At 46.6% G+C, this 25,102-nt stretch overlaps 1 protein-coding gene across 1 annotated transcript in view; it reads left to right on the plus strand.

The window, feature by feature from the left end:
• DDRGK1 (DDRGK domain containing 1) overlaps positions 1–11,046 on the plus strand; it is an 11,799-nt gene extending 753 nt beyond the window's left edge. Inside the window, exons 2-9 of the mRNA XM_005874755.2 lie at positions 1,207–1,473; positions 2,667–2,779; positions 3,007–3,108; positions 6,244–6,366; positions 6,724–6,762; positions 9,636–9,692; positions 10,335–10,383; positions 10,746–11,046. Coding sequence (XP_005874817.1) covers positions 1,207–1,473; positions 2,667–2,779; positions 3,007–3,108; positions 6,244–6,366; positions 6,724–6,762; positions 9,636–9,692; positions 10,335–10,383; positions 10,746–10,912 — 917 coding nt within the window. The 3' untranslated portion in view covers positions 10,913–11,046. The remainder of the gene's footprint in view (positions 1–1,206; positions 1,474–2,666; positions 2,780–3,006; positions 3,109–6,243; positions 6,367–6,723; positions 6,763–9,635; positions 9,693–10,334; positions 10,384–10,745) is intronic.
• The last annotated feature ends 14,056 nt before the right edge of the window (positions 11,047–25,102 follow it).

Raw genomic sequence — 25,102 nt, forward strand, 5'->3', positions numbered from 1 at the left:
GCTCCTGCGCTAACGTAGACGTACGCGATCCGCTGGGAACCGCGGTGCTGGAACCCGCGGGCGGGATAGCGGCGTCCTACACGGCTCTCCCGGGCCCAGGCACTCCAGACCTACTGGCCCAGAGGGGCTGGGCCCTGGCGGACAACACTGCCATCTCTCATTGGGGCGATCCCACTCTGCGCCCGTAGGAGAGGCCGCAGGAGTCCCCCCCGCCCCCCCCCAAAGCTGGCTCCGGAGCGGGTGCCAAGAAGTGGGCACCTGAGTGTTTCCTGCCTACCCACCAGCTGGAGAGAGCACGAGGCGACTCAGAGAACTGCCTGGAATGAAGCTCTCTCTTTTCCCTCTCAAAAAGACACCCATGCACCCTCCTCCCCCCTGTTCTGCACTCCGATCCGAAGATCATGTCATGCATCGTCCAGGGCATAGAACAGATACACCGTCATTCCTCACCCCACCTCTTGTCCGCATATGGCTTTGTGTATAATGTCTCTCCCCTTCTCTGGCCCACAAGCTACTCGGAGCACCTGCATGCTCCAGGGGCAGGGGAGAGAAGCTGAGGTAAGCAGATAGCCAACAGGTCTTCCTGGGAGGAAAGACAGCCCCCCCGGTGGGCTCTCTGGTTGAGATGCCAGATAAAACCATGGCGTTTAGGGGGTGTTATACAAGAAATAAATGCAGTCCTAGCCCTTACCGGTTTGGCTCAGTGGATAGAGCGTCGGTCTGCAGACTGAAGGGTCCCTGGTTCGATTCCGGTCAAGGGCATGATGTACCTTGGTTGTGGGCACTCTCCCAGTAAGGGGGTTTGCAGGAGGCAGCTGATGGATGTTTCTCTCTCATCAATGTTTCTAACTCTCTATTCCTCTCCCTTCCTCTCTGTAAAAAATCAATAAAATATATTTATAAATAAATAAATAAATGCAGTCCTGCAGAGGGCATGCGGGTGAGCTCTGGATGGGTCCAGGTGGTTTTCCTGGGGGAGCTAGAGCTTCAGCCCCATCTTGCTCCATCAGGGTGGTAAACTGATGGGCCAGCTGGAAAGGTGGAACCTTGAGGGGAAAGGTATTAACACAGGCAAGAGGCAAAGGGTGATCTTGCTCATAGGACCAAGGTGTGGGTCTGGGTTGTAAATGTCTCAGTGGTCTGAAAAGGTGGGATTGGTGCTCTGGGTTTTAGGAGCCTGGAGGAAGTTGAGTTGAGGAGGATGAGACTTTTGGGATGTTGCTCCCCTGCCATCAGGGGGGTTGGGCTGCCGACAGCGTTATGGTTCCTCTCTTCCTACAGCCGACCAAGAGCCAGTGCACAATGGAGAAGAGACAGCAATAGCAGGCCGAGTGGCCCAGCCCGAGGAGCAGAGGGCTGGGGCTAGACCCCGGCGCCGCAGGGACCTGGGCAGCCGCCTGCAGGCCCAGCGTCAAGCCCAGCGGGTGGCCAGGTTGGAGGTGGATGAGAATGAGGATGAGGCTGTCATCCCAGGTGAGTGGGGCCACAGCCTGTAGGGGAAGGGGAAGGAAATGGTTCAGGGGAAGAGAGGGCTCCAAAAGCTGGGTAGAAGGATAGGATGTGGAGCCAGTGTGAGAGGGATGTCTGGGAGCCATAGGATGGGGTGTGGCCAGACTTGGACTTGGCCTTCAGTCCTAGGGACCAGAAGTTCTGGATCCTGACCCTTATTTCAATGGGTCAACCTTGGTTCTCAGTGTCCAAGCAGGAGGGCAGGGATCTTTAGATTGACCACAAGAGCTTCTCAGCCCACTCCTTATATTCCAGCACCCTTCCTGGTGTGGGCATATTCTTTCCCCGAGGGCCTCACCCCAGAGCCGGAGTTCCTGGCTAAGAGCTTCTGCAGTTCCTGGAGTGGAATCGCCCATAACCTGAGAAGAGTTTGAGGACAGAAATATTCTTTTGACAGGAGCCTCTATATCCCTGGTGCTGGGAGACCAACAGAGAGCCCTTAGGATTATGTAAAAGAATATCCCTTTCCAGTGCTCTATAGCTGGCTTGAGACTGAGGAGGAAGCATTTGGGGCTTTTGCCCTTGTACCTTTGGAAATTAGCCACTTTAGTTGCACCATGCCTCCTGTCTCAGACTTGGAATCAAACATCCTTGCTACTCAGGAACCAGCGGGTCTTTAACTTTCAGGGCCTTTGGCCTGGGTAATCCTGGGGTTTGGGCTGTCTTTTTGCTTTGGATCTGGTGGGTCAAAGGGATAATCCTGGCCAGGGGCTGAGCCCAGAACCCCCAGCAGTTCTGATTACAGTGAAGATGATTTGAGACTTGAGATGGGAGGGAGAGGGGATGGGGATAAATTTCCCCTGGGACTTCCTTCCCTGGAGCTTTGGCTCAGAGACAGAAAACAGAGAACTGCAAACCCAGACAGTCCTGCCTGTGATTTGCAGGCATTCAGATATTGGAACCTGGTGCCTCCCTCTATGGCTATGCAGCATCTAAAGTTATCTCTTCCCTTGCTCTCTGGTCCCCACACCCTACCATCACCCCTAATACGCGTACACCTGGAGTTTAAATTTCTGCATTCATGGCAGATGCCTCTGGAGGGCAGAGCTGGGCTAGTGACTTGCAGGTGGGTGAAAGGGACAGGGACAAGGGGTGGGGTGGATCCATCATCAGTCCTCTCTAGCCAGGACCTGAAGTGTCTCTCTAACCACACTTAGCCCACGAGGAAGAAGACAGTGAGAAGCCCGTGGAAACTCACCTGTCAGGGAAAATTGGAGCCAAGAAACTACGGAAACTGGAGGAGAAACAAGCACGAAAAGCCCAGCGAGAGGCAAGCAGGAGGGGTGGGGTGCAGCTCTGGGAAGTGGGAAAGGGCCCTATGGTGGACCCTCCCTTTGAGGATCTTTGCATACTGGGCTGGTGTTTGCTGCTTGCTGGCTTTGTCTCCTGCAGCCTCGGTCTGTGGCCTGGCCCAGGCATTGTCTGCCCTGGCCTGTTTGGAGGTGGGCAACCTCTAGCTGGGGGTGGGGATGTGCCCCTATGAAGACCTCTTTCCAGGCAGAGGAAGCTGAGCGTGAGGAGCGGAAACGCCTTGAGTCCCAGCGTGAGGCAGAGTGGAAGAAGGAGGAGGAGCGGCTTCGGCTGGAGGAGAAACAGAAGGTGAGGCCAACCCCAAATCCTGACTCTGACACCTGACTAGGCAGCCTTGTTTCCCATGCAGCTCCCCAACTCCTCCAACCCAGAAGATGGGCCATAGACCAGGTGCAGGGGCAGGCCCGGGTTTGCTTGGGCCCTGGGTCTGTGTAAAGCTACTGCTGAAAAGCAGAGCCTGAGATGGGATTTTTTATGCCTGTGTTGTATTGTCATACCTGGAATACTTGAAGACAATGAGGTGGTGAGAGTGGCTAGAGCAGGGTAAGCAAGGAGAGGGGTCAAAGAGGTGGGGGTGGGGGGGTCTAGATCCTGAGGGCCTTGAGGCTGTTACAGGTCACTGTGAGAGATGGTGGGCCCTGCCTGAGCCAGGTCCTGTTTAGGGCCTGGCATAGAAGAGATGCTCAGGGATGAGGGCCACAGCAATAAAGGTTGTTAATGACCATTTGTTTGCCAGATGCTTTCTTCCTTCTGAGAACCAGGTACTCAAGAAAGGGAATATCACAACGATGTGATGTAATATAGGGTAAGAGCCAGGGCTGCCCCAGCTGGGAAGACCCCATAGCTTTGTGCCTTCAGGCTCTGACTGGCCTCATTGTTCAGGATAGCAGAAAACCTGGCTGTGGGTGCTGTAGTGAAGGGAAGGGACCAGAACACAGCAGAGGGAGGCATTAGCATGAGGGTTTTTTCACCTTTGTTAAGTATTGACTCTGGCTAATGCACCTTCAATATCCTGGGGCTCTTCTCTCGCTCACTCAGTTTCCCTGTTATTGACATCTTACCTATCGTGGCATATTTCTCACAACTAATATGGATGCATTATTACTAACTAAACCCCACACATTATTCAGATTTTATTAGTTTCCCCCCAGTATCCTTTTTCGTTTCCAGGATCATATCCAAAAGACCACGTTACACTTGGTTGTCATGTCTTCTTAGGCTCTTCTGGGTTGTGACAGTTTTTCAGACTTCCCTTGCTTTTGATTAACTTGATTGTTTGAAGAGGGCTGGGGAAGTATTTTGTACAGTGTTCCTCAATTTGCATTTGGCTGATGTTTTTCTCATGGTTAGACTGAGGTTATGGGTTTCTGGCAGGAAGACCACAGGCAAACTGCCATCTTCAACACAACATATCAATGGTACATGTTATCAACTTGACGGGTCACTAGTGATGTTAACCTAGATCACCTGGCTGGGATTTTGTCAAATTTCTCCACTGTAGCCCAACCACTGTGTCTCAGTAGTTGAGCGTTGACTCATGAACCAAGAGGTCACTAGTTCAATTCCCAGTCAGGGCACATTCCCAGTAGGGGGTGTGCAGGAGGCAGCCAATCAATGATGCTTCTCTCGCATGGATGTTTCTATCCCTCTCTCCCTCTCCCTTGCTCTCTCTCTAAAAATCAATAAAAACATTTTTTTTAAAAAGATGGAAAGCTCTTAGGAAGAGTTAGAATTTAAGAAACAAAATTTCTCCCCTGTAATGTTACTCTTTCCTTCCCATACTTCTTCGTAAACAAGTCCCTGTGCACAAGCCACCCTTAAGGGGTGGGGATTTATGCCCAGCCTCGTTTAGAGAGCATCTACAAAAAGCATTCGGGGTGCTCGCTTTGGCAGCACATGTACTCCTAGTAAAATTGGAATGATACAGAGAAGATTAGCAAGGATGACACGCAAATTCATGAAGCGTTCCTTCCATATTTTTCAAAAAAGTATTTGGAATTCTTTTGTAAGGGAGATTTATCTTTTCTTCTCTGTTTATATACTCAACTGTTTATTTTTACCTACATGGACTTATGACTATTTATTTTGTACTTTGTCTTGTAATCCAGTACTATTTTATCTATTTTGTTGCTGCGATTGTTCCAATGTTGGCCATTCTTTCAGTTGGCTGCTGTGTGCCTTTGACATACTCTCATTGTTTTCTTACTTTGGGCACTGCAAGGTGCTCCAGGCTCATCAGGATATTCCCCGTCTCCACTTGAGCTTCGCGTTTTGAAAAGATCTTTCTGAGAGCTCTAGGAAATGGATTAGGTTGGGGGGAGGTTGTTGTACGAGGTGATGGTGATGATGGATGGACTGAGATGCTTTCTGGAAGTTAAAGAAAGAAGTGGAGATGGGACCTCATTTCTGACTGGGGCCACTGGCCAGAGGACTGTGTGACTCACAGAGCCAGGGACTCAGGAGGAGGATCAGACGTGTGGGGAATAGATCACAGGGTCCTTCTAGAACAGTGGTTCTCAACCTTCCTAATGCCGCGACCCTTTAATACAGTTCCTCATGTTGTGGTGACCCCCAACCATAAAATTATTTTCATTGCTACTTCATAACTGTAATTTTGCTACTGTTATGAATCGTAATGTAAATATCTGATATGCAGGATGTATTTAGGCGACCCCTGTGAAAGGGTCGTTCGACCCCCAAAGGGTTCGCAACCCACAAGTTGAGAACCGCTGTTCTAGAACATAATTCAATTTGAGGTGCCTGTGTGACAGCCCAATGAGTGTGTCATGTGGGCAGTCATGTGCTTGGGAGTAGAGATTTGGGCAGGGATACAACTGTGGCAGCCACTGGCAAGAAAATGGTTATTGATGCTGTGGGCATGGAGAAAGAATGGAAGAGGGAGGCGGAAAGAACGGCCGGAGGAGCAGGAGGAAGTACAGGAGAGGAGGGGTCTGGAAGCCACGGGAAGAAAGAGGGAGAGGTCAACTCTGCCCAATACCACCGAGAAGACAGGACTGGGAGGCTGATGGTTGTCCTTTGGATTTGGTGGGATTAAGAGCATGGGTGAGATGGTAGCAGTTGTTTCCGAGGAGCTGGGTACACAGAAGCCAGATAGAGTGGGCCGGAGTGTGAATGGATGGTGAGGATATGAAGCCTTAGGTGCTTGTTTGAACATGACAGGAAGAGAGAGGGAGAGGGTGATTGGAGAATATTGTGGGAGGGGTCATAGAACTATGAGAAGAGGGGCCTCTGCCTTCTGTCCAACATGGGGGCCGGAGGGATCGGGGTCTTGAAGGAGCTCTGTCCCTAAGAAAGGGTTGAGCTGTATGACCTGGTGCCCTGTGGGGGCAGCAAGGACCAGAACAGGGATGGGGTGGGCACCTGTGCCCAAATACCTGACTCTTGCCCACTCTGTGTCCACAGGAGGAGGAGGAGAGGAAAGCCCGGGAGGAGCAGGCCCAGCGGGAGCATGAGGAGTACCTGAAACTGAAGGAGGCCTTCGTGGTGGAGGAGGAGGGCGTGAGCGAGACCATGACTGAGGAACAGGTGGGCCTGCCACTCCTTCGAAACCCTCCCTCCACCCACCAAAGCAGGCCTGGCCATCGCATCCCAGACACCCTGCTGCTCCTCACCTGCCTCCCCAGATAGGCAGTGAGAGATGGGTGGGCATGGTGACCAGCAGGCTCTAGCAGCGAGAGGCCTTGTCCTCAGGAGAGGTGGTGCTCCCAAAACCCTCATTGTGGGAGGCTGTGCTGCTGGCGAAGGTGGTGGCATATGCAGGTGGTTGGGCAGGCACACAAGCAAGCACATGGGCAGGTGGCACTCAGGTGGGCAGGTGGGCAAGCATAGACCCCTGCAGCCTCTGCAAGGGCGACACTCACTCTGGTTTCTCTGGTCCTTTAGTCCCACAGCTTCTTGACAGAGTTCATCAACTACATCAAGGTAAGAAGCCACCTGCCGTGTGTGTGTGTGTGTGTGTGTGTGTGTGTGTGTGTGTGTGTGTGAGAGAGAGAGAGAGAGAGAGAGAGAGAGAGAGAGAGAGAGAGGGAGAGGTGTGTTCTCAAGGCCCAGAGGGAACAGATCCGAGTGGGGCTGTAGGAGTTTCAAGCTCATGCAGGTGTGGGCAGTAGGACTGAGAGGGGCTGAGCTGCCAGGGTCCCGGCCAGGAGTGTCTCTTCTCTGACCCCGAAGGTGGAGAAGGATCTGGGTCTGTGTGGGAGGCATGAGCCTTTGATTGCTTCCTCACACTCAGGGTTTGACAGTTTCCCTGCTCTTCAGACCCCGTGCTCAGTGAGTCACTGTATTTTCAGGTGTCTTCACATGTGTTTTCTGTCAGTTCTGTCATCCAGAGTCTCCACTGCCATGTGTTCCTGACCTGGAACTTGGGTCTTGGGGGTGGGGGTGGAAATGATGCTGCTTCCTTTGGGATCCAGGGTGGGTGGCAGGTGTGTCCCCTTCTATGCACAGGCCGCCCAGGTGCTGCTCTGGGTTACATAAGCATAAGCACTGTCCTGCTCTGCTTTGCTGCTAAGCAACTTCTCCTCTCCCGCGAAGGATGCGAGAGGTTTTCAAGAGCAGCTCAGAGGAGCAGAGGCGGCTGAGGGATGGAGTGCAGAGGGAGCGGGGGTGGGGGTGGGACTAGGGGGTGCCAAGGAACCAGGGCTTGCATAATCCTCCCCCACCTCCTGAAAGAGAGCAGGGTTTAGATGCCTCCCAGCAGCTAGGGGCTGGGCTCACAGCCTGGGGGCCGGTGTTTCCCAAGAGGGAGAAAGCTCCCTCAGGCTGTGCCCGTTCCCCTCCGATGGAGCCCATTCTCCACCCTGGCACCCATGAGTGAGGGCTGCAGCCTGGGCAGGACATCTCTCACACTTCCCTGCTGCCGTTTGGAGCTTTCTGTCCCCATCTACCCAGTGGGCAGCACCATGGCCCTGTGTCCTTCCTCCAGGAAGCCCTCCGTCAGCTTTAGCTCCCCCTGTCCTCTACAGAGACCTGAGAAAAGGCCCAGGCAGTTCCAGCCCTCACTTTCCATGGCTCCGGAGGAACCATTTTCTGGTGGATCTCCAAGCTCTTCTGGACCTTAGAGGTCTTTCCAGCCTGTGCTGATTTTCCCAGAGATTCTGTCTGCAGGGAGAAGGAGGTCATTCAAAATCCAGCCCCCCCACCCCTCCTCCCGGCTCCAAGGGGTGAGCCCTGTTAGTGTCTCAGAACTGGTGGCACATTATTGTGCCAGCATAGTTATGTGAGGCGTAGGTCTGACTGGTTTTTGTCAATCGGTCCATTCTCCTTTCTGATCAGGGCTAGGTTTTTTGTTGGTTTATTTTTCCAAGCTGATTTTTGGCCCCAGCACCTCAGGGACCACCTGGGTGACTTTGTGTTCCCACTCTGCGCTATCTCTGAGAACCCAGCACCCACCCCCTGCTTTGTAGGTAGAGGCCAGCTGGCCAGGTCACCTTGTGCTTGCCCGTTCCCTGTCCAACTGCCGCTCGCTTGCCTCCCTGCTTGCACATTCAGTTTGGCATTTAGAACAGTCACATGCCATCTCAGCCCGGGAGGTGTCACTGTGTCACTCCTCCCCCAGCTCAATTGCTATGACAGAATCACGGAAACATACAAGGCTGCCTTCTCTAGCATCATATGCTGTCTGTTTGTGGGGGAAGCAGGGGCAGATGCATGTGTAGGACCCAGCAGTGGACTCTCAGCCGCACGCCCCCCATAGAACTAAAGGCTCTGCTGAGGGTTTGAGGGAAGCATGTGGAACATGGCGTGTGTGGAAAGCACTGAGAATGTTAGCAAGAGTTATTTTAAGGGTGGGTCCAGTGCCTCAGACAGTGTGAAGAGGATGGTGAGAAGTGTGGGGGTCTCTGGGCATACGGGGGGTAAGCAAAGGCAAGGTGGGAATGAGCCATACTGCCTCCACTGAGACCCCTGCTTGTTGCGCCCTTTTATCTGCTCTCTCCTTGTCCAGATTCTGTGTGTGTGTGTGTGTGTGTGTGTGTGTGTGTCCAGATTCGTGCCTGTCTCCCCTGTCCGTCTGTGAGTTCAATGTTTTGGTCACCATTGTATTTTCCACACCTTCTCAGTGTGTTGTCCTGGCAGGTCCTCAGCAAATAGTCCTGGAAATAGTTTTTTTAAAATAGCTTTTGGTTGAGTCTGGCCGGTATGGCTCAGTTGGTTGAGCATCGTCCTGTGCACTGATAGGTCACCGGTTCCATTGCAATCAGGGCACATACCTGGGTTGCAGGCTCGATTCCCAGTAGGGGGCTTGCAGGAGGCAGCCAATCCATGTTTCTATCTCTCTCTCCTTCTCCCTTCCTCTCTCTCTAAAATCAATAAAAACATATTTTTAAAAAATTAAAATCATTTTTGGTGACTGTCACCCCATCCCTTCATCTTATGGTGCTTCTCCTTCCAACCTGTCTGTGATGTTAAAAACGATACAGCTGGCTACAGATAAGGTGGCAGCTGTGCTGACTCCCCACGTGTGTGTGTGTGTGTGTGTGTGTGTGTGTGTGTGTGTGTGTCTCAGTGTGGTGCCCAGTCCAGGATGGAGCCTGTGGGCCAGGTGGTAGTTTTAGGCAGATACCTCTCCACAAGCAGGGGAAAGGGAGAGCTTATGAGTGTGTGTGTCTCTGTGTATGCATGGTTGGGAGAGTGTGTGAGTGAGTGTGTGAGGTGATTACGGCTCTTCCACAGGAATCTACTAGAATACAGTTACCCAGGCACCCAAAGCAGATCAGATCAGAATGCAAACCTCAGTTTGTGTTGAGAGGGATTTGCCCACTGAGCCTCCCTCCTTTTACTCTCTCTCTTTGTAGCAGTCCAAGGTTGTGCTCTTGGAAGATCTGGCTTCCCAGGTGGGCCTGCGGACTCAGGTAAGCCCTGGAAGATGGCCTGCTGTGTGGAGTGTGGCTGTCAGAGGGCCTGCTCTAAAGATGGAGAGTCTTGTTGCCCCCTCTACCCTGCCCCAACCAGGAGGGAGTAGAGAGGAGGACTCTCTTGGCACCCCAAGAATCCTGCGGGGGTTTTGGTGTGTGTGTGTGTGTGTGTGTGTGTGTTTATGTTTTCAAATATATTTTTATCTTATGAATGAGGAGTCACATTCTGTTTAAATATCAAAGGGGCATTTTTCCAAGCTAGAACCCTGCCTTTCTGCTAGATGGAAGAACAGGCAGAGAAGAAAAGAATAAAGTCCTATCACTCCAGCAGCCCCTGTAACTGAAGCAGCCCAAGTCTAGTTACCTTGACAACTGTTGCAAACAGGCTGTACCAGCCTTCATGGCCAAATGTCACCACTGCTCCTCTCCTGGTTGGAAAAGTGCCTCTCTTGGGGTCATGCAGGGCCCCAGCCTCGTCTTCCCTGATACCCTCCAGAGGAGAAGCAGAGTCACATTGGATGGCGGAGCAGCCATGAGAGTGGGGAGGAGGAGATTTGGCTGTGGTGGCAGGGAGGTTGCAGGTGCCTTTTCTGGGGATGGCAGCACCCGTCTCTACTCTGAGAATTGTTCTCCTCACAGGACACCATAAACCGCATTCAGGACCTGCTGGCTGAGGGGACTCTGACAGGTGAGAGGATGAGAATCAATCACTACAGGCCTTGGCTTTGGGGAGTGTCTAACCACAGGGGGCTCCAGGTACTTGTTGTAGAGGCAGAATCATAACCGAGGGCGGGAGAACGGTGTGCAATGATGGACACTGAGCAGGGGACACTGTTAGAAGGAGGGCGTGCCGCCCAGGGATGGCTCGGTACCAGGACAGGCAAGGAAGCCTGATTTGACTCCTAACCAGGATTGGATGCAGCCAGGAAAGGCTGGGCAGGCAGGCAGGCCTGGAGGGCTTGGAGCCAGTTATGAAGGGGTGGGAGGGCATCTCAGGCCAGATGAGGAGGGCCCAGAAGGCTTAGCCCCACAACCTGTGTGTCCCCTCAGGTGTGATTGACGACCGGGGCAAGTTCATCTACATAACCCCAGAGGAACTGGCTGCTGTGGCTAACTTCATCCGACAGCGGGGCCGGGTGTCCATCACTGAGCTTGCTCAGGCCAGCAACTCCCTCATCGCCTGGGGCCAGGAGCCCCCTACCCAGGCCCCAGCCTGACCTAGGCCTTCCCTCTTGGACTCAGAGCTGGCACGGCCTACCTGACCATACATCTTTATCCCTCTCCACCATCCTGGGGCAGTGATGGAGTGTGGCTAAGCAGTTCTAAATTAAAGGCATGTGAGCACTGCTGAGCTTGGTGTGGCTTGGTGTGGCAGAAGGCCTGGCCTGGGATCCCAAATGAGCAGGTGAAACCTAAGCCTCAGAAAGTACCTGAAGATTGAGGGTGGGAGAGAGGGTGGAGTATCCTATGGAAGCAAATGGAAGTTCTCTTCTTATCAAGCACTCATTCATTCAAAAAGCACACAAAAAACAGTATTTATTGTGTTCCTTCGTATCCTGCAAGCCAAGCTCCCAAGGTCTGGAGGAGATCTTTCTGTTCTTCCTTCACCCTTCCAAGAGCAAAAGTGAAAAACCTCTTGGGCCACGTCTTCCCTAACTGAGGAGGGAGGTCTCACCATCCTATATAATAAAAGCCTAATATGCAGATCAACCAAATGGCGGAACGACTGGTTGCTATGATGCACACTGACCACCAGGGGGCAGACACTCAACACAGGAGCTGCCCCCTGGTGGTCAGTGCTCTCCCACAAGGGGAGTGCCACTCAGCCAGGCTCAGGGTTGGCAAGCACAGTGGTGGTGGCGGGAGCCTCTCCTGCCTCCGCAGCAGTGCTAAGGATGTCTGACTGACAGCTGGGAGTGGGCCTAAGCCATCAGTCCGACATTCCCCTGAGGGCTCCCGGACTGCAAGAGGGCGCAGGCTGGGCTGAGGAGACACCCCACCCCCAAGTGCACAAATTTCGTGCACTGGGCCTCTGGTTTTTATATGGATTCAGGAGCCCTAAGGAAGGCTGAGCCCGGCTGGTGTGGCTCAGTGGTGGAGCATGAACCCATGAACCAGGAGGTCATGATTCGATTTCTGGTGAGGGCACATGCCCAGATTGCCAGCTTGGTCCCCAGTGGGGGCATGCAGGAGGCAGCCGATCAAAGGTTCTCTCCCATCATTGATGTTTCTTTCTCTCACCCTCTCCCTTCCTCTCTCTGAAATCAATAAAAACATTAAAAAAATAAATAAAAAGGAAGGAAGCCTGAGAGCCCTTAGGAAGAGAGGTAATAAACTATGCCAAGGAAAGAGTCGTAGGGAACATAATAGCCTTTAAGAGGGAGGTCAGGGAGGGCGAGAGGCAGGGCCAGTTGCTTGTGGGGCAGGTGGAGGGAAGAGGAGGACCTGCTTGAGCTGGATAGAATTGTGCCGTGGAGGAGCATTGCCTCATACCGCACATCACATGAATTCAGCTCTACATACTTGACAAGTCTAAATGGTGTGGGTGATTCCACCCACTAGTGGATGTGAGGACCATATGCTCGGGAGTGGGTGTAAGATGGGAGATGTGTGTCTCCCGTAGGGTCAGTCGCTCTAGTTCCTGTGGACTATTCATAGCATGAGTATCCTGCTGTGCAGAGGGTGAGGCATGTGTTTAAATGTGTATCCCTTATGCAAGGTGGCCCTTGAACATAAACCACCTACTTCCTCTGATGCCTGGTGGTGGAGGAGGTAACTTTGTGTTCCAGTCTAGGAGGAAATTATCTGTGGATGGTGATGGGGAGACAGAACATCAGGTTCCAGGGTGGAGCCTTCCTGAGGGCTTGTCAGGGGTGATTTAGACTCATTTGGTATCATAAGCATTAGCTGTAGAACCTAAATTCCAAGTAAAATGTGACTTTGCTACTTCTGTTAGCAAATGGCACTTGGAGTCACCCGGAGGTAGGAGTCACATGAATTGTTTGGAAGGCCATCTTGGAGCCCACAGTTTAGTAGGAGGGGAAAGGAACAGATAATGCCCCAGCCAACTGAGCTACCTGGCCAGCATGGCCCCTCTTTTATAGTGAGATTATTTTCCCTACATCAGGAAATCTAGACTGTTGATTCCAACCAATCAGATAAGTTTTGATTTTTGTAATTTCCAAGTTATAAAATGCTTGTTATGCTGTTCTGGGTACCTAATCTTCATAGCCCAGCCCAACAGGTCTCTTTTGATGCCACTTGCTCCCAGTAGAGTCTAGTCCAGTTCAGTTTGGTTCTATCACAGCTGCTCTTTTTGATGCACCTTCAAGGCCTATTATTGACAAGCCTGTGATTGGAGAGCCATATAAGGCAACTTGTCTTTTCAAAAAATGGTTATTTACAAGATTGGCCATGAGTTGAAAAATTATTAAAGCTGAGTAATGGGTACATAGAGGTTATTCTCATCTATTTTTATACATGTTTAAAATTTCCCATAACAAAAAGCTTAAAAGTAAAAACAATGAGCCCTGGATGGCTTCATATATCCTGAATCAAGCTGAGCCTCAGAAAAGGGGCACATGAGGCCACCAGTAGTCACTCCATTCACCCAACAATTTTTTTATTAAAAAATTGATTTTTGAGAAGAAGGGGAAAGAGAGAAACATCAATTTGTTGTTCCAGTTATTTATGCATTCATTGGTTGCTTCCTATATGTGCCCCGAGCAGGGATTGAACCCACAACCTTGGTGTATCTGGATGATGCTCTAACCAACTGAGATACCTGGCCAGGGCCCACCCAACAATTGAGTGACTCTCCCCAGTTGCCACAGTGGCCCCAGTGCAGGATCCATGTTGAACCTTTGTAATACAAAAATTATTTAAACATTCAAAATGTGTTTAAAAAACCAACAACACTAGCAATCTATGGAGAGCCTAATGATTGCAAGGCAGGATGCTAAACACTCCAGGTAGCTAAGTGAGCAAAACATGGCCCCATCCATAAGTGGGGATGGAGACAGTGGTATTAATCTAACAGGGAGAGCACCAATCACCCAGCCAGCAGGTACATTGCCAAATGCTGTAGTATTCACAAGGTGAGGTCTTCAGGTTGAGGAGAGGATAGGTTCAGAGAATGTAAAGGCTGTTGGCTCACTGAGAGGCATGGTGTGTTGGGTGGGGGAAAGGAAAAGGCAGGGCAGGGAGAGATGGGGTGGAAAGGGAGTTTGCCATCTGGCTGGGAAGGATGTTGAATGCTGAACCCAGAGACTTGGGCTATATTGGGGGGATTATTTATTGCTTTGAATCAGTAACTCATTTTTTTAAATATTTTTTTTTACTGATTTCAGAGAGGAAAGGAGAGAGAGAGATGGAAACATCAATGATGAAAGAGAATCATTGATTGGCTGCCTCCTGCACTCCCCCGCACTGGAATTGAGCCCAAAACCCAGGCATGTGCCCTGATGGGGAATCGAACCGTGATCTCCTGGTTCATAGGTTGACGCTCAATCACTGAGCAACACCAGCCAGACAGTAGCTCATTTCTTAAACCTTATTTGCAATCATTGTATCCCACAAATCATCATTACTTCATCACTTCCTCCCTGCACACCCTGTACTGTTTGCAAGTACCACCACCAGCCATCACAAGTGCATCCCAGACCCAAAATTGGAGATTATAAAGCTGTGTTTTTCAGACTTTTTTGACAATATCTCTTAGTAAGAAATCCATTGTACATTAAGGACTCAATATATATGTGTGCCTTTATACAGATAACTGAACCAGAGCTTTACAGCAGTCCACTTATCGTAATTTGATGCTTATTGACATTTGCTTCTCTGTTCTGTCTTATTGCTGATGGTGACTGAATTGATTTTATAACCCACTAACAGATCTTGGCCTACAGTTTGAAACACAGTGTTCTAAGGAACCTGTTCCTTTTATATTGAGGACAAGGCGAGGATCAGTATCTGGGTGAGGAGTTGTACATCATATATAACTTGATAATCACAGAGTTGTACCAAAAGCAATTTGGATTACAGTAGTGACACTTAAAAATAGTTTTACTTGGTTTATTCTGATACCATACATAATTTTTAGCTGGTTAATACACTATTTAATTACTTGTTACAGCAAAATGTATAAAGGGAACATTATAAGAAAACCTACAGAATACCAATACTGTCATGTTAAACTTACTTAACTATAACCTTTTGCCTATAATCTGGTTTTAGTCATTTTAACTTTCATATACAGTATGTTTTTACAATTTGACTTAGGTTTCTAACATGAAACAAAAGACATTCATCATCATAATACCAAAACTAAAACTAACAATGTTCCAGCTATATCCTGAGTAACTTAATACCTGAGAGATTTAATACCTCTCTTTACTTTAACTATTTTATTTTTTATTGATTTTTAGAGAGAGAAAAAGAGGAGAGGGGAGAGAGAGAAAGAAACATCGACTTATTGTTCCACTTATTTATACGTACATCCATTGGTTGATTCTTGTATATGCCCTGACTGGGTATCAAACCCACAACCTTGGTGTATTGGACGATGCTCTAACCCAGTGGTTGGCAAACTGCGGCTCGTGAGCCACATGCAGCTCTTTGGCCCCTTGAGTGTGGCTCTTCCACAAAATACCACATGCAGGCACGCATGTACAGTGCGATTGAAACTTCGTGGCCCATGTGCAGAAGTCAGTATTTTGTGGAAGAGCCACACTCAAGGGGCCAAAGAGCTGCATGTGGCTCAAGAGCCGGTTTGCCGACCACTGCTCTAACCAACTGAGCTACTCAGACAGGGCTTTACTTTAACTATTTCTAATCAACAAGGTAAGTCAAGTCATCGTGTTGTTGAGCTAAACCCCACAGTTCACATAACAGGGTAGTGTTGGGACACATGCTTGATGTCTAGTTTGGCAGTTGTCTTAATGCCTTTTTCATTTGTGCATATTGCCTCATACCAAAATGGACCATAGTGACAAATATGAATAGATGAGAAATTATTGAACATGTAATCTATTATTGTTGGGAAATTCTCATTTTTTCACATCTCAGCTACTGTCCCTGCTGGTGATAGCAACTCAGAAGAGGAAAAGTGGGCGAATAGTAAGTGAAGGACACATGAGAAGTTCAGACCCCCAAAGGCAGGTAATAAAAGTTTCATTTAGCCATCACCATATCTATCTGCAATGATAATGTAAAAAGTTTACAAAGAAGGCTTGCTGCTGGGCAAATTTACCACAGTTTTTACAAAAATTAAATTTGGTAACCTTTTTGGAGCTTGCACATTTCCATAAGATTGGTTAAAGATTTGGGCGTGACCATAATTTTCATGATGCAATAATCATTTTTTTATAATTCTGCTTGGGGCTTTAAGAAGGACCAACCTGCTTCACAAATAGATGTAAATACATAAAACTCACTTAGGATGGTAGTGGAGTGATGGCTTGTATTTCTTTCTACTTAGTTTCTTAATATCTTGCAATGAGGTTTACACTGTATAAGTACAGATAAGTCTCTTTGTTAGTATTTACATGAAGCATCAATTATGTAAAAACAGAAAAGAAAAATTAAATGTTACAGAGGACCCTGGGGAACATAAAAACATAAACCATCTAAGGTAAGATGTGCAATTTAGTAAAGAACAGTGCTAAAAAGGATAATACAATCTAATATATTTTAAAATTTTTTCTTTAACATTTTTCATGGTGTGTGTGTGTGCGTGTGTGTAAACATCAGCTAATCGGCTTGTAAAAGACTCCAGCGTACTTGGATCATAAATGTTTTCATTAGTTTTATATTGGTTTAGATAACCTTCAAAACCTTTACTGGTTATTCCCAGGAATGTTTGCCCAATTCCAGAGGTTTTTATTTCCTCACTAGAGGCCTGATGCATGAAATTTGTGCCAGGGGCTTGGCCCTCACAGCCCTGGCTTTGTCTGGAAGGAGGCTGGGAGGTCGTTTGGCTGTCGGGTCTAATTAGCATATTACACTTTTATTATTATAAAGTAAGCACAGGTGTAAAAAGCTTTAGCATGGATTAAAGTACCTTGTCTGCCCCCCAGTTTGGTGTTGGGAGGTCACTGGAATTGCCTAGTCATCCCAGAGAAGAAGCCCCAAGCCCCCTTCTGGATAACTTGGTGGGTTGATTCTGAAGGATCACAATAGTCTGCTAATTTGATTTTGATTTGCATCTCTTCAGTGCTGGCAGGGCTGCTGATGTTTTTAACAGCTTATTGGCCATTTGTATTCTGTGAATGATCTATTTCTTTCTTTAACCCAATATTTATAGACAGAGATTTTGCAGTTTCATTCATCATTCAGCAAATAAATGTTGAATGTCTATTTTATGCTTGCGTTAGTTTTCTATTGTTGCTGTAACAAATGCCCAAAGACTAAATGGCATTAAACAACATAAATTTCTTATAGGTCTGTAGGTTAGAAGTCAAACATGGGTCTTACTGGTCTAAAATCAAGGTGGGGCTATGTTCCTTGTGGGAATTATTTCCTATTTTTATTGATTTCAGAGAGGAAGGGAGAAGGAGAGAGAGATAGAAACATCAGTGATGAGAGAGAATCATTGATCATCTGCCTTCTGCATGCCCCCTACTAGGGATCAAGCCCACAACCCAGGCATGTGCCTTTGACCGAAATGGAACCCAGGACCCTTCAGTCCACAGGCCGATACTCTATCCACTGAGCAAAACCAGCTAGGGTGGGAGCTATTTTCCATCTTCAAGAGGCTACCACATTCTTTGGCTAATGGCCCTGTTCCTTCATTTGTAAAGCCAGCTATGTTGCATCTCTCTAACAAATCTTCCATAATCAGATCTCCTCCCTCTTTTCTGCCTTTCTCTTCCAGGATAATCTTTCTATTTTAAGGTTATCTGATTAGAAGCTTTATTCTATTTACAACCTCAATTCTTTGCCACGTAACCTAACATAGTCACAGGTCCTGGGGATTGGGGCTTGGATATCTTTGGGGCCTTTATTCTGCTTACCAGATGGGGATATGGAATTTTTAAAAAGGATCCTGCCTACATGATGCTGCAAGCTAGTGAGGAAGACAGATGATTAGATTAATCAATCATAATTTTCTATCATTTGTCAGATTTTGGCATTAAGATTATTCTGCATTGGCACTGGTTTGGCTCAGTAGATAAGAGCTTCGGCTTTCGGACTAAAGTGCCACAGGTTTAATTAGGTAAAGGGCAGACTTAATCCCCAGGCCCAGTTGAGGTGAGTACAGGAGGCAACCAGTTGATGTGTCTCTCTCACATCGATGTTTATCTCTCTGTGTCTGTCCCCCTCCCTCCCACTCTCTCTAAAACTCAATGGAAAAAATATCCTCAGGTGAGGAATAACAAAAAAAAATTATTCTACCCTTATAAAGTGAATTTGGGAGCTTTTCATCTTTGGAATGATCTCTTTATAGATTGGGTAGAACTCAGCCATAGAACAATCTGGGGCTAGTGTCATTTAAAAAGGTAGATCTTCAATTCCTACTATAGTTATTGGCCTTATTAAAAATTGTAATTAAAATAATGTTTAAGTAGCTTTTTTTCTATATGGGAGCTTTAGTGCAACAAAACAAAAAAATACCGAAAAAGAAAAGCTCTTTTTTTTTTTTTTTTTTTAGATAAAAGGATTGCATCCTAGAAACCTCCAGATTTATACTTGGCTTGTTCCATCCACTCCCAAGTCTGTAACTTGAATGTTATATTTTCAGTGAGGCCTTCCACCTTACCCAGAATTGGGTTTCCCCAGTAATCTCAACTTTTTTATACTTACTACCTTCTAATCATTATATGTTTCACTTATTTATCTCCTCCCATTAAAACACAAATTCCATTGGGGCAGGGGTTTTGAGCAAATATTTACTAGTAATATCTTGATAATCTGCTATTACTAAATTTTAAAAGCTTACCTGTTTATTCTTTTAAACAAACTTCTTTACTTTAAAAAAAAGTAATACATGCCCTAGCCGATTTGGCTCAGTGGATGGAGTGTCAGCCTGCGGGCTGAGGGGTCCCGGGTTCCATTTTGGTCAAGGGCACATGCCCGGGTTGCAGGCTTGATCCCCAGTGGGGCGAGTGCAGGAGGCAGCCAATCAGTGATTCTCTCTCATCATTGATGTTTCTATCTCTCTCTCCCTCTACCTCCCTCTCTGAAATCAATAAAATATATATATATTTTAAAAGTAATACATGCTTTAAAAATGCAAACATTATAGAATTGATAGAGTCCTGTCTTCTGCCATGCCCTCTGCAATCCTACCATCTCAAGGTAGCCTCTGTTAATAATTTTGTGCATCTTTCCAGACTTTTTTATGCATGTATATATTGGCTTTAAAAACAAACTAGAGTATAATATGCATACATGTGATTCTGTTGCTTGCTTTTTTTCACTTAATGTAGTCACCTTTCTATGTCAGTACATAGACATCTATGTCTTTTTGTTTTGTAGAAGTAAGAAGGGGAGGTGACAGCTGGTTCCTCCAGGGAAGGCTATTGGCTTGTTTGAATAATTCCACAGGCTGGCAGACTGAAACCCAATACTCAGAGATAAGGAGGAGCTAGCTGCACCTGGTTCATTAGATAAAGATTGTTTGGCAAGGGCAACTTTCAGTTAGGCCATTCAAGGCCCTCCTGCTTTCACCAGATGTCAAGGTAGCACAAACTGCCGAAAAATTTCAATCACTCTTGGTTAATTGTGAGGTTTCTTCATGGGTTCTTTTGGATGACTTTTTGGCATCTCTGATTTTTTTCCTTACTTAGCAAACTCATGGATTTTTCATTTTATACACAACTAGTGTCCCAGTGCACGGGTTTGTGCACATTAAAAGGAAATTAATTAGAAGAAATATTTTAATATCACTATTCACACTTGCTCTATAATAGAAGTGTCAGGGATGAAAGAAAATTAGTAAAATGTATATGAAAATAATATATAAATTGATTAATAAGCAAACAATAACAACATGACGTAACAACAAAGACATGATATAAAAACAACAAAAACATGGTATAAAAACATTGATAAAAACAAGGACTGATAAATTGATTAAACTTATTCTAATATCTCCCTGTATACCACATTAAGAGTAAAAACACTTTCAGAGTGCTTGACTAATTTCCCTTGTGATGAAGTATTTACAACCTTTAACTTTAACATCACACGCTCTTCAAACTCTGTCTAGAGAAAGCAACATATAACTGACCATGTCCGAAAACAGGTTCAAGTAGGAATATTTCTACTCTTTCTAAAGTTTGTCCTTGTGATTTATTAATAGTCATCGCAAATGCTGGCATCACGGGAAACTGTCTTCCAATTAATTTAAATGGGAGGCCAGTGTCAGACGGGGACAGATCAATTCCTGGAATCAGAACAACCTCTCCTTCCACAGATCCTGTTAATACTTCAGCTTCGATTATGTTAGGTCGCAATCTTGTGATAAAAATCTAGTACCCCATTTACTATTAAGATTTCTTAGTAACATGATGATTGCACCTACTTTCAATTTTAATTTATGACACAGCATTCCCAAAGGAGTAATACTGTTAAGAAAGTCGATGGGAAAATTTCCCTTTTCGGCACCAACCGTTGAATCAATGGAATCATCACTCAAATAGGTGTGAAAATCGACGCTTTCTTTCAGCTTCAGAATGTCAACAAAAACAACCAAATTCACGATTGACAATGACAGATCGAAACACACGCATGCGATTGGCACCAGCGAAAGCTTTGTATGTATCGCGCGTGCGTGAGTCAACATTTATTTTTATTTAATATATTTTTATTAATTTCAGAGAGGAAGGGAGAGGGAGAGATAGAAACATCAATAATGAGAGAGAATAATTGATCGGCTGCCTCCTTCACACCCCCGACTGGGGATGAGCCCACAACCCAGGCATGTGCCCTTGACTGGAATTGAACCCGGGACCCTTTAGTTCACAGGCAGATTCTATCCACTGAGCCAAACCAGCTAGGGCTCAACGTTTACTTTTAAATTACCAGTGCATGTCATATGTACCAGACAGACGGTCGGACAGCTGTACCATTGGTCACATAGCCTTTTATATATATAGATAGATTATATTTATAGATATTATTTAATTTTATTACCTTGAGTTGTATTTAGGAATTTTCCCCCCAAAACTATGCTCTCTCTCTGCTTTTTTTTTTTTTAATCCTCACCTGAGGGTATGTTTTTATTGATTTTATAGGGAGAGAGAGAGAAACATCAATGGGTTGCCTCCCATACATGCCCCGACTGGGAATTGAACCCACAACCTTTTGGTATACCAGACGCTGCTACAACCAACTGAGCTACCTGGCCAGGGCTGAACTATGCTACCTTTTTTGGGAATTGGTGTAAAGGGGAATTGTGGCTTCAGAAAATGAAATAGCATTCTAACTTTTGGCTCTTCTTTCATTAAACCATCTGAGTCCCAAGTCTTTTTTGGACATATTTCTTGGATAATATTTTCAACCTCTTTCTTTTTTAAAAAATATGTTTTTTATTGATTTCAGAGAGGAAGGGAGAGGGAGAGTTAGAAACATCAGTGATGAGAGAGAATCAGTGATTGGCTGCCTCCTGCACGCTCCATACTGGGGATCAAGCCCACAACCTGGGCATGTGCCCTAAATGGGAATCAAACCATGACCTGGTTCATAGGTTGATGCTCAGCCACTGAACCACACCAGCCAGGCTCAACCTCTTTCTTACTTTTGTAGTTTTATTTCCCAGAAGATGGTCTACTTTATCAAGATTTTCATATATATTAAAACAGAGTCAGTTACGGTATTTTCTTGTTTTCCTGGTGTTCTTAAGATGCAAAACCACATTCTCTAAAGCTAGGAACAGAATATTATAAAGAGAGATTGAGATCAAGATAGATGGATGGAAACTGACTTTAAAAAAAAGGAAAATAAGCAGAATTAAATACAAAGAGTACTGTTGATGACGGAAGAATATTAAATTCGTGGTGATGAAGAAAAACAAGATACTCTCCCATGATGCAGAGAAAAGGGACAAAGATTTAATTGACAATGGTGACCCAATGTGATAATGTTAGTGGAGGAAGAGAACAACAATCTGTTCACAGATTAGACAGGAACATATTAGAAGAAAACTTTTCTAAGCTGAAAAGACCTTTTATTTCTGGAAAATTAATAGAAAAAGGCCTGCACTGAGACATACTGGCAGTCATACAAATGTTTGACTTTCGAGGGTAATAAAAAGTCCCAACAGGCACCTGGCACACCAGGCACACTGCTCACCTAAAACAGCCCAGCCCAGCCCAGATTGCTATAATTTGTTTTGATATATAATTGACATGCAAAATTACAGTTAAGCCCTGGCCGGTTGCTCAGTGGTGAGAGCATCAGACTGAGCACCAAAAGGTCTCGGGTTCGATTCCTGGTCAAGGGCATGTTGTACCTCAGTTGCAGGTTTGATCCTCCGGCCCCAGTTGGGCCATGTGCGGGAGGCAACCATTCGATGTGTGTGTGTGTGTCTCTCCCCCTCCTCCCTCTCTTCCACTCTCAAAAAATCTATGGAAAAAATCCTCAAGTGAGGATTTAAAAAAATAAAGTTACAGTTAACCCTGAACAATGTGGAGAGAGAGGGATAGGGATACCAACCCCTGCACAGTTGAAAATCGCCTTATATAACTTTTTTTTTAATATATTTTATTGATTTTTTACAGAGAGGAAGGGAGAGGGATAGAGAGTTAGAAACATTGGTGAGAGAGAAACATCAATCAGCTGCCTCCTGCACACCTCCTACTGGGGATGTGCCCGAAACCAAGGTACATGCCCTTGACCGGAATCGAACCTGGGACCTTTCAGTCCGCAGGCTGATGCTCTATCCACTGAGCCAAACCAGTTAGGGCCTTATATAACTTTTGACTCCTCCAAAACTTAATTACTAGTAGCCTACAGTTGACCTTAAGCCTTACCAATAACATAAACAGTTGATTAGTATATATTTTGTGTTACACAAATATACTGCATCTTTCCATTTGTTTACATTTTTCTCAACTGTAAATGGTACCATGCACAGTCTGTGTGTACCTAAGTATCCAAGTTTTGATAAATTTTAACTATAATAGATTTGTGTATATTTGATGGTAGTAAATTATAAAATAGATTGGTATCTACATATATTTTATGCATTCATGACATGCCTGACTTTTTCTTAATTTTTCAATATTTCCAGACCATGTGGTTCATCTGCAAGTTTTTTCAAATTGTCACATATCTCCAAAAAAATTTCCAATACATTTATTGAAAAAAATCCACATATAAGTGAACCTGTGCAGTTCAAGCCCAGGTTGTTCAGGGGTCAACTATATATAGTTTCAGGTGTATTTGCTACCATTTTAAAAGCCAAAAGATAATGGGATAAGGGCAAGAGATTCTTGTGAAGCTTTTGAGGCTCAGTACAGTAGGAAGCATTCTCACCTAGGCCAAAGGCTTCGAAAAACATAACATTCAGGAGTCCTGGAAATCACCAGTCAAGTGAGAGGGGTCTGAGTGAGGAAAAGAAAAATTAGAGCATGAAAAAACTGGCAGTGACATTGATACCAATCAAACAAAGGGCTGGCAAAAGCCAAAAACAATGATTGAAAAGAAGATTTAGTGGCTTTAAAAAATGTAAACAAAATCTGGGTCTGTCATTCTGGATTAAGTGGACAAATACTGGTAGGTGTGAGGGTAGCAGGCCAGGAGTGGGAAGGCACATTAAATTTTTCCTTACATAAAGAAGAATATAAAAATGAATGATTTGTCATTGACTAATAATTTGTGGAATATAAACTTTTTATTATTGATTTCAGAGAGGGAGAGAGAGAAACATCAATGATGAAAATCATTGATGGGCTGCCTCCTGCATGTCCCCAACTGGGGATGGAGCCCGCAACCCCAGCATGTGCCCTTGACCGAAATCGAACCTGGGATCCTTCAGTCTACAGGCCTACACTCTATCCACTGAGCCAAACCAGCTAGGGCTAGAATATAAACTTTTTATTTAGTAACCTTACAGGCAACCACCAGGACAATTTAAAAATAGGCTTTCTGCCTTGCAAAACACTAGAAGATAAAAGCAAATATGGAAAAACTCAGAAAACAGGAAATAGCAAAAGTAAAAACTATAAAATAGGATGACAGATAACCAAAAAATTAGCTACAACAGCAGAGAAACAATGGGTTACATATCAGCCAGGGTGGAGGCACTGCATGTTCTTAGGGTGGACCCCTGTACCTCCAGGCTTTTGCTAATGCTGAACCTTAGGCCTGGCTTGCTTTTCTGCCTTATTTAAAGCTAACGCCCCAGGTCCAGGCAGACCCCTTCCTTCATCCAGGCAGTCCTCCAGGATTACTCCAGGTGGGGTGAGCACTCCCCCTCATAGAAAGTTAAGCTGCTTGTGTTTGTGAAGCAGATGCTTTGGCTCCAAAAGGAAGTCCCCACCCCACTCTCTTATCCAGGATACAGGACAGGGCCAGGCCTCCTCCCAGGTGCCAGGCACAAGGTGAAAGCGTTGAAACCCTGCTGAACTGTGTGTGTGTGTGTGTGTGTGTGTGTATGTATGTGTATATGTGTATGTGTGTGTGTATATATATATATATACATACACTGTGTGTGTGATTTCAGGGAGGAAAGGAGAGGGAGAGAGAGATGGAAATATCAATGATGAGAGAGAACCATTGATTTGCTGCCTCCTTCACGCCCCCTACATCGAGCCTGGGCATGTGCCTTTGACCAGAGTCGAACCTGGGACCCTTCAGTCCGCAGGCCTAGGCTCTGTCCCTGAGCCAAACCAGCTAGGGCTGTAATGTATATTTTAACTTGTCTCCCGCCAGTGAGCATTTCCGAGCAGCAAGTTTCAAATCGGCTGTTTGCTGACGAATGCAGACACGGTCCTTGGAAGCCTCCCACACACCCGGCCTGTGGTCCCCGCGCGGGGGCGGGTCTTCCCACCGCCGTGTCATATCCACCCATGACATCTGGTACCGCCCCACCTTGCAGACTTTCAGGGTTTCAGGTGTCCCCTGGGAGGCCGCGTCCGAAGGGCTTGAGCGGGAGAGGAATGGGACTCGGGGCTCGGCAATCGGGAGCCCTTTCCCCAAATCAGTGGGCTCCCTCTCTGCCGCCAAAAATGTGGGGTTCAGAGAGGGCGTGGCCCAACTGGATTTGTTGGAGAGACTGGGGACTGAGCCCAAGGGTCTTGGGAAGGAACAGGCGACGAGCAGAGGGGCTCCCGGCAGACTCGAGTGCGTGAACGCGGCTCCCAAATGTGGGCAGGGACTCGGCAACCAAAGGGTTAAAACACTGTGTCCCGCCCCGGCCCGGGGATTGGCGGCCCCGGGGGGCGTGGCCAGAGGGCGGGCCT

Source organism: Myotis brandtii, unplaced genomic scaffold, assembly GCF_000412655.1.
Source record: "Myotis brandtii unplaced genomic scaffold, ASM41265v1 scaffold45, whole genome shotgun sequence".
In the NCBI taxonomy this organism is placed as follows: Eukaryota; Metazoa; Chordata; class Mammalia; order Chiroptera; family Vespertilionidae; genus Myotis; species Myotis brandtii.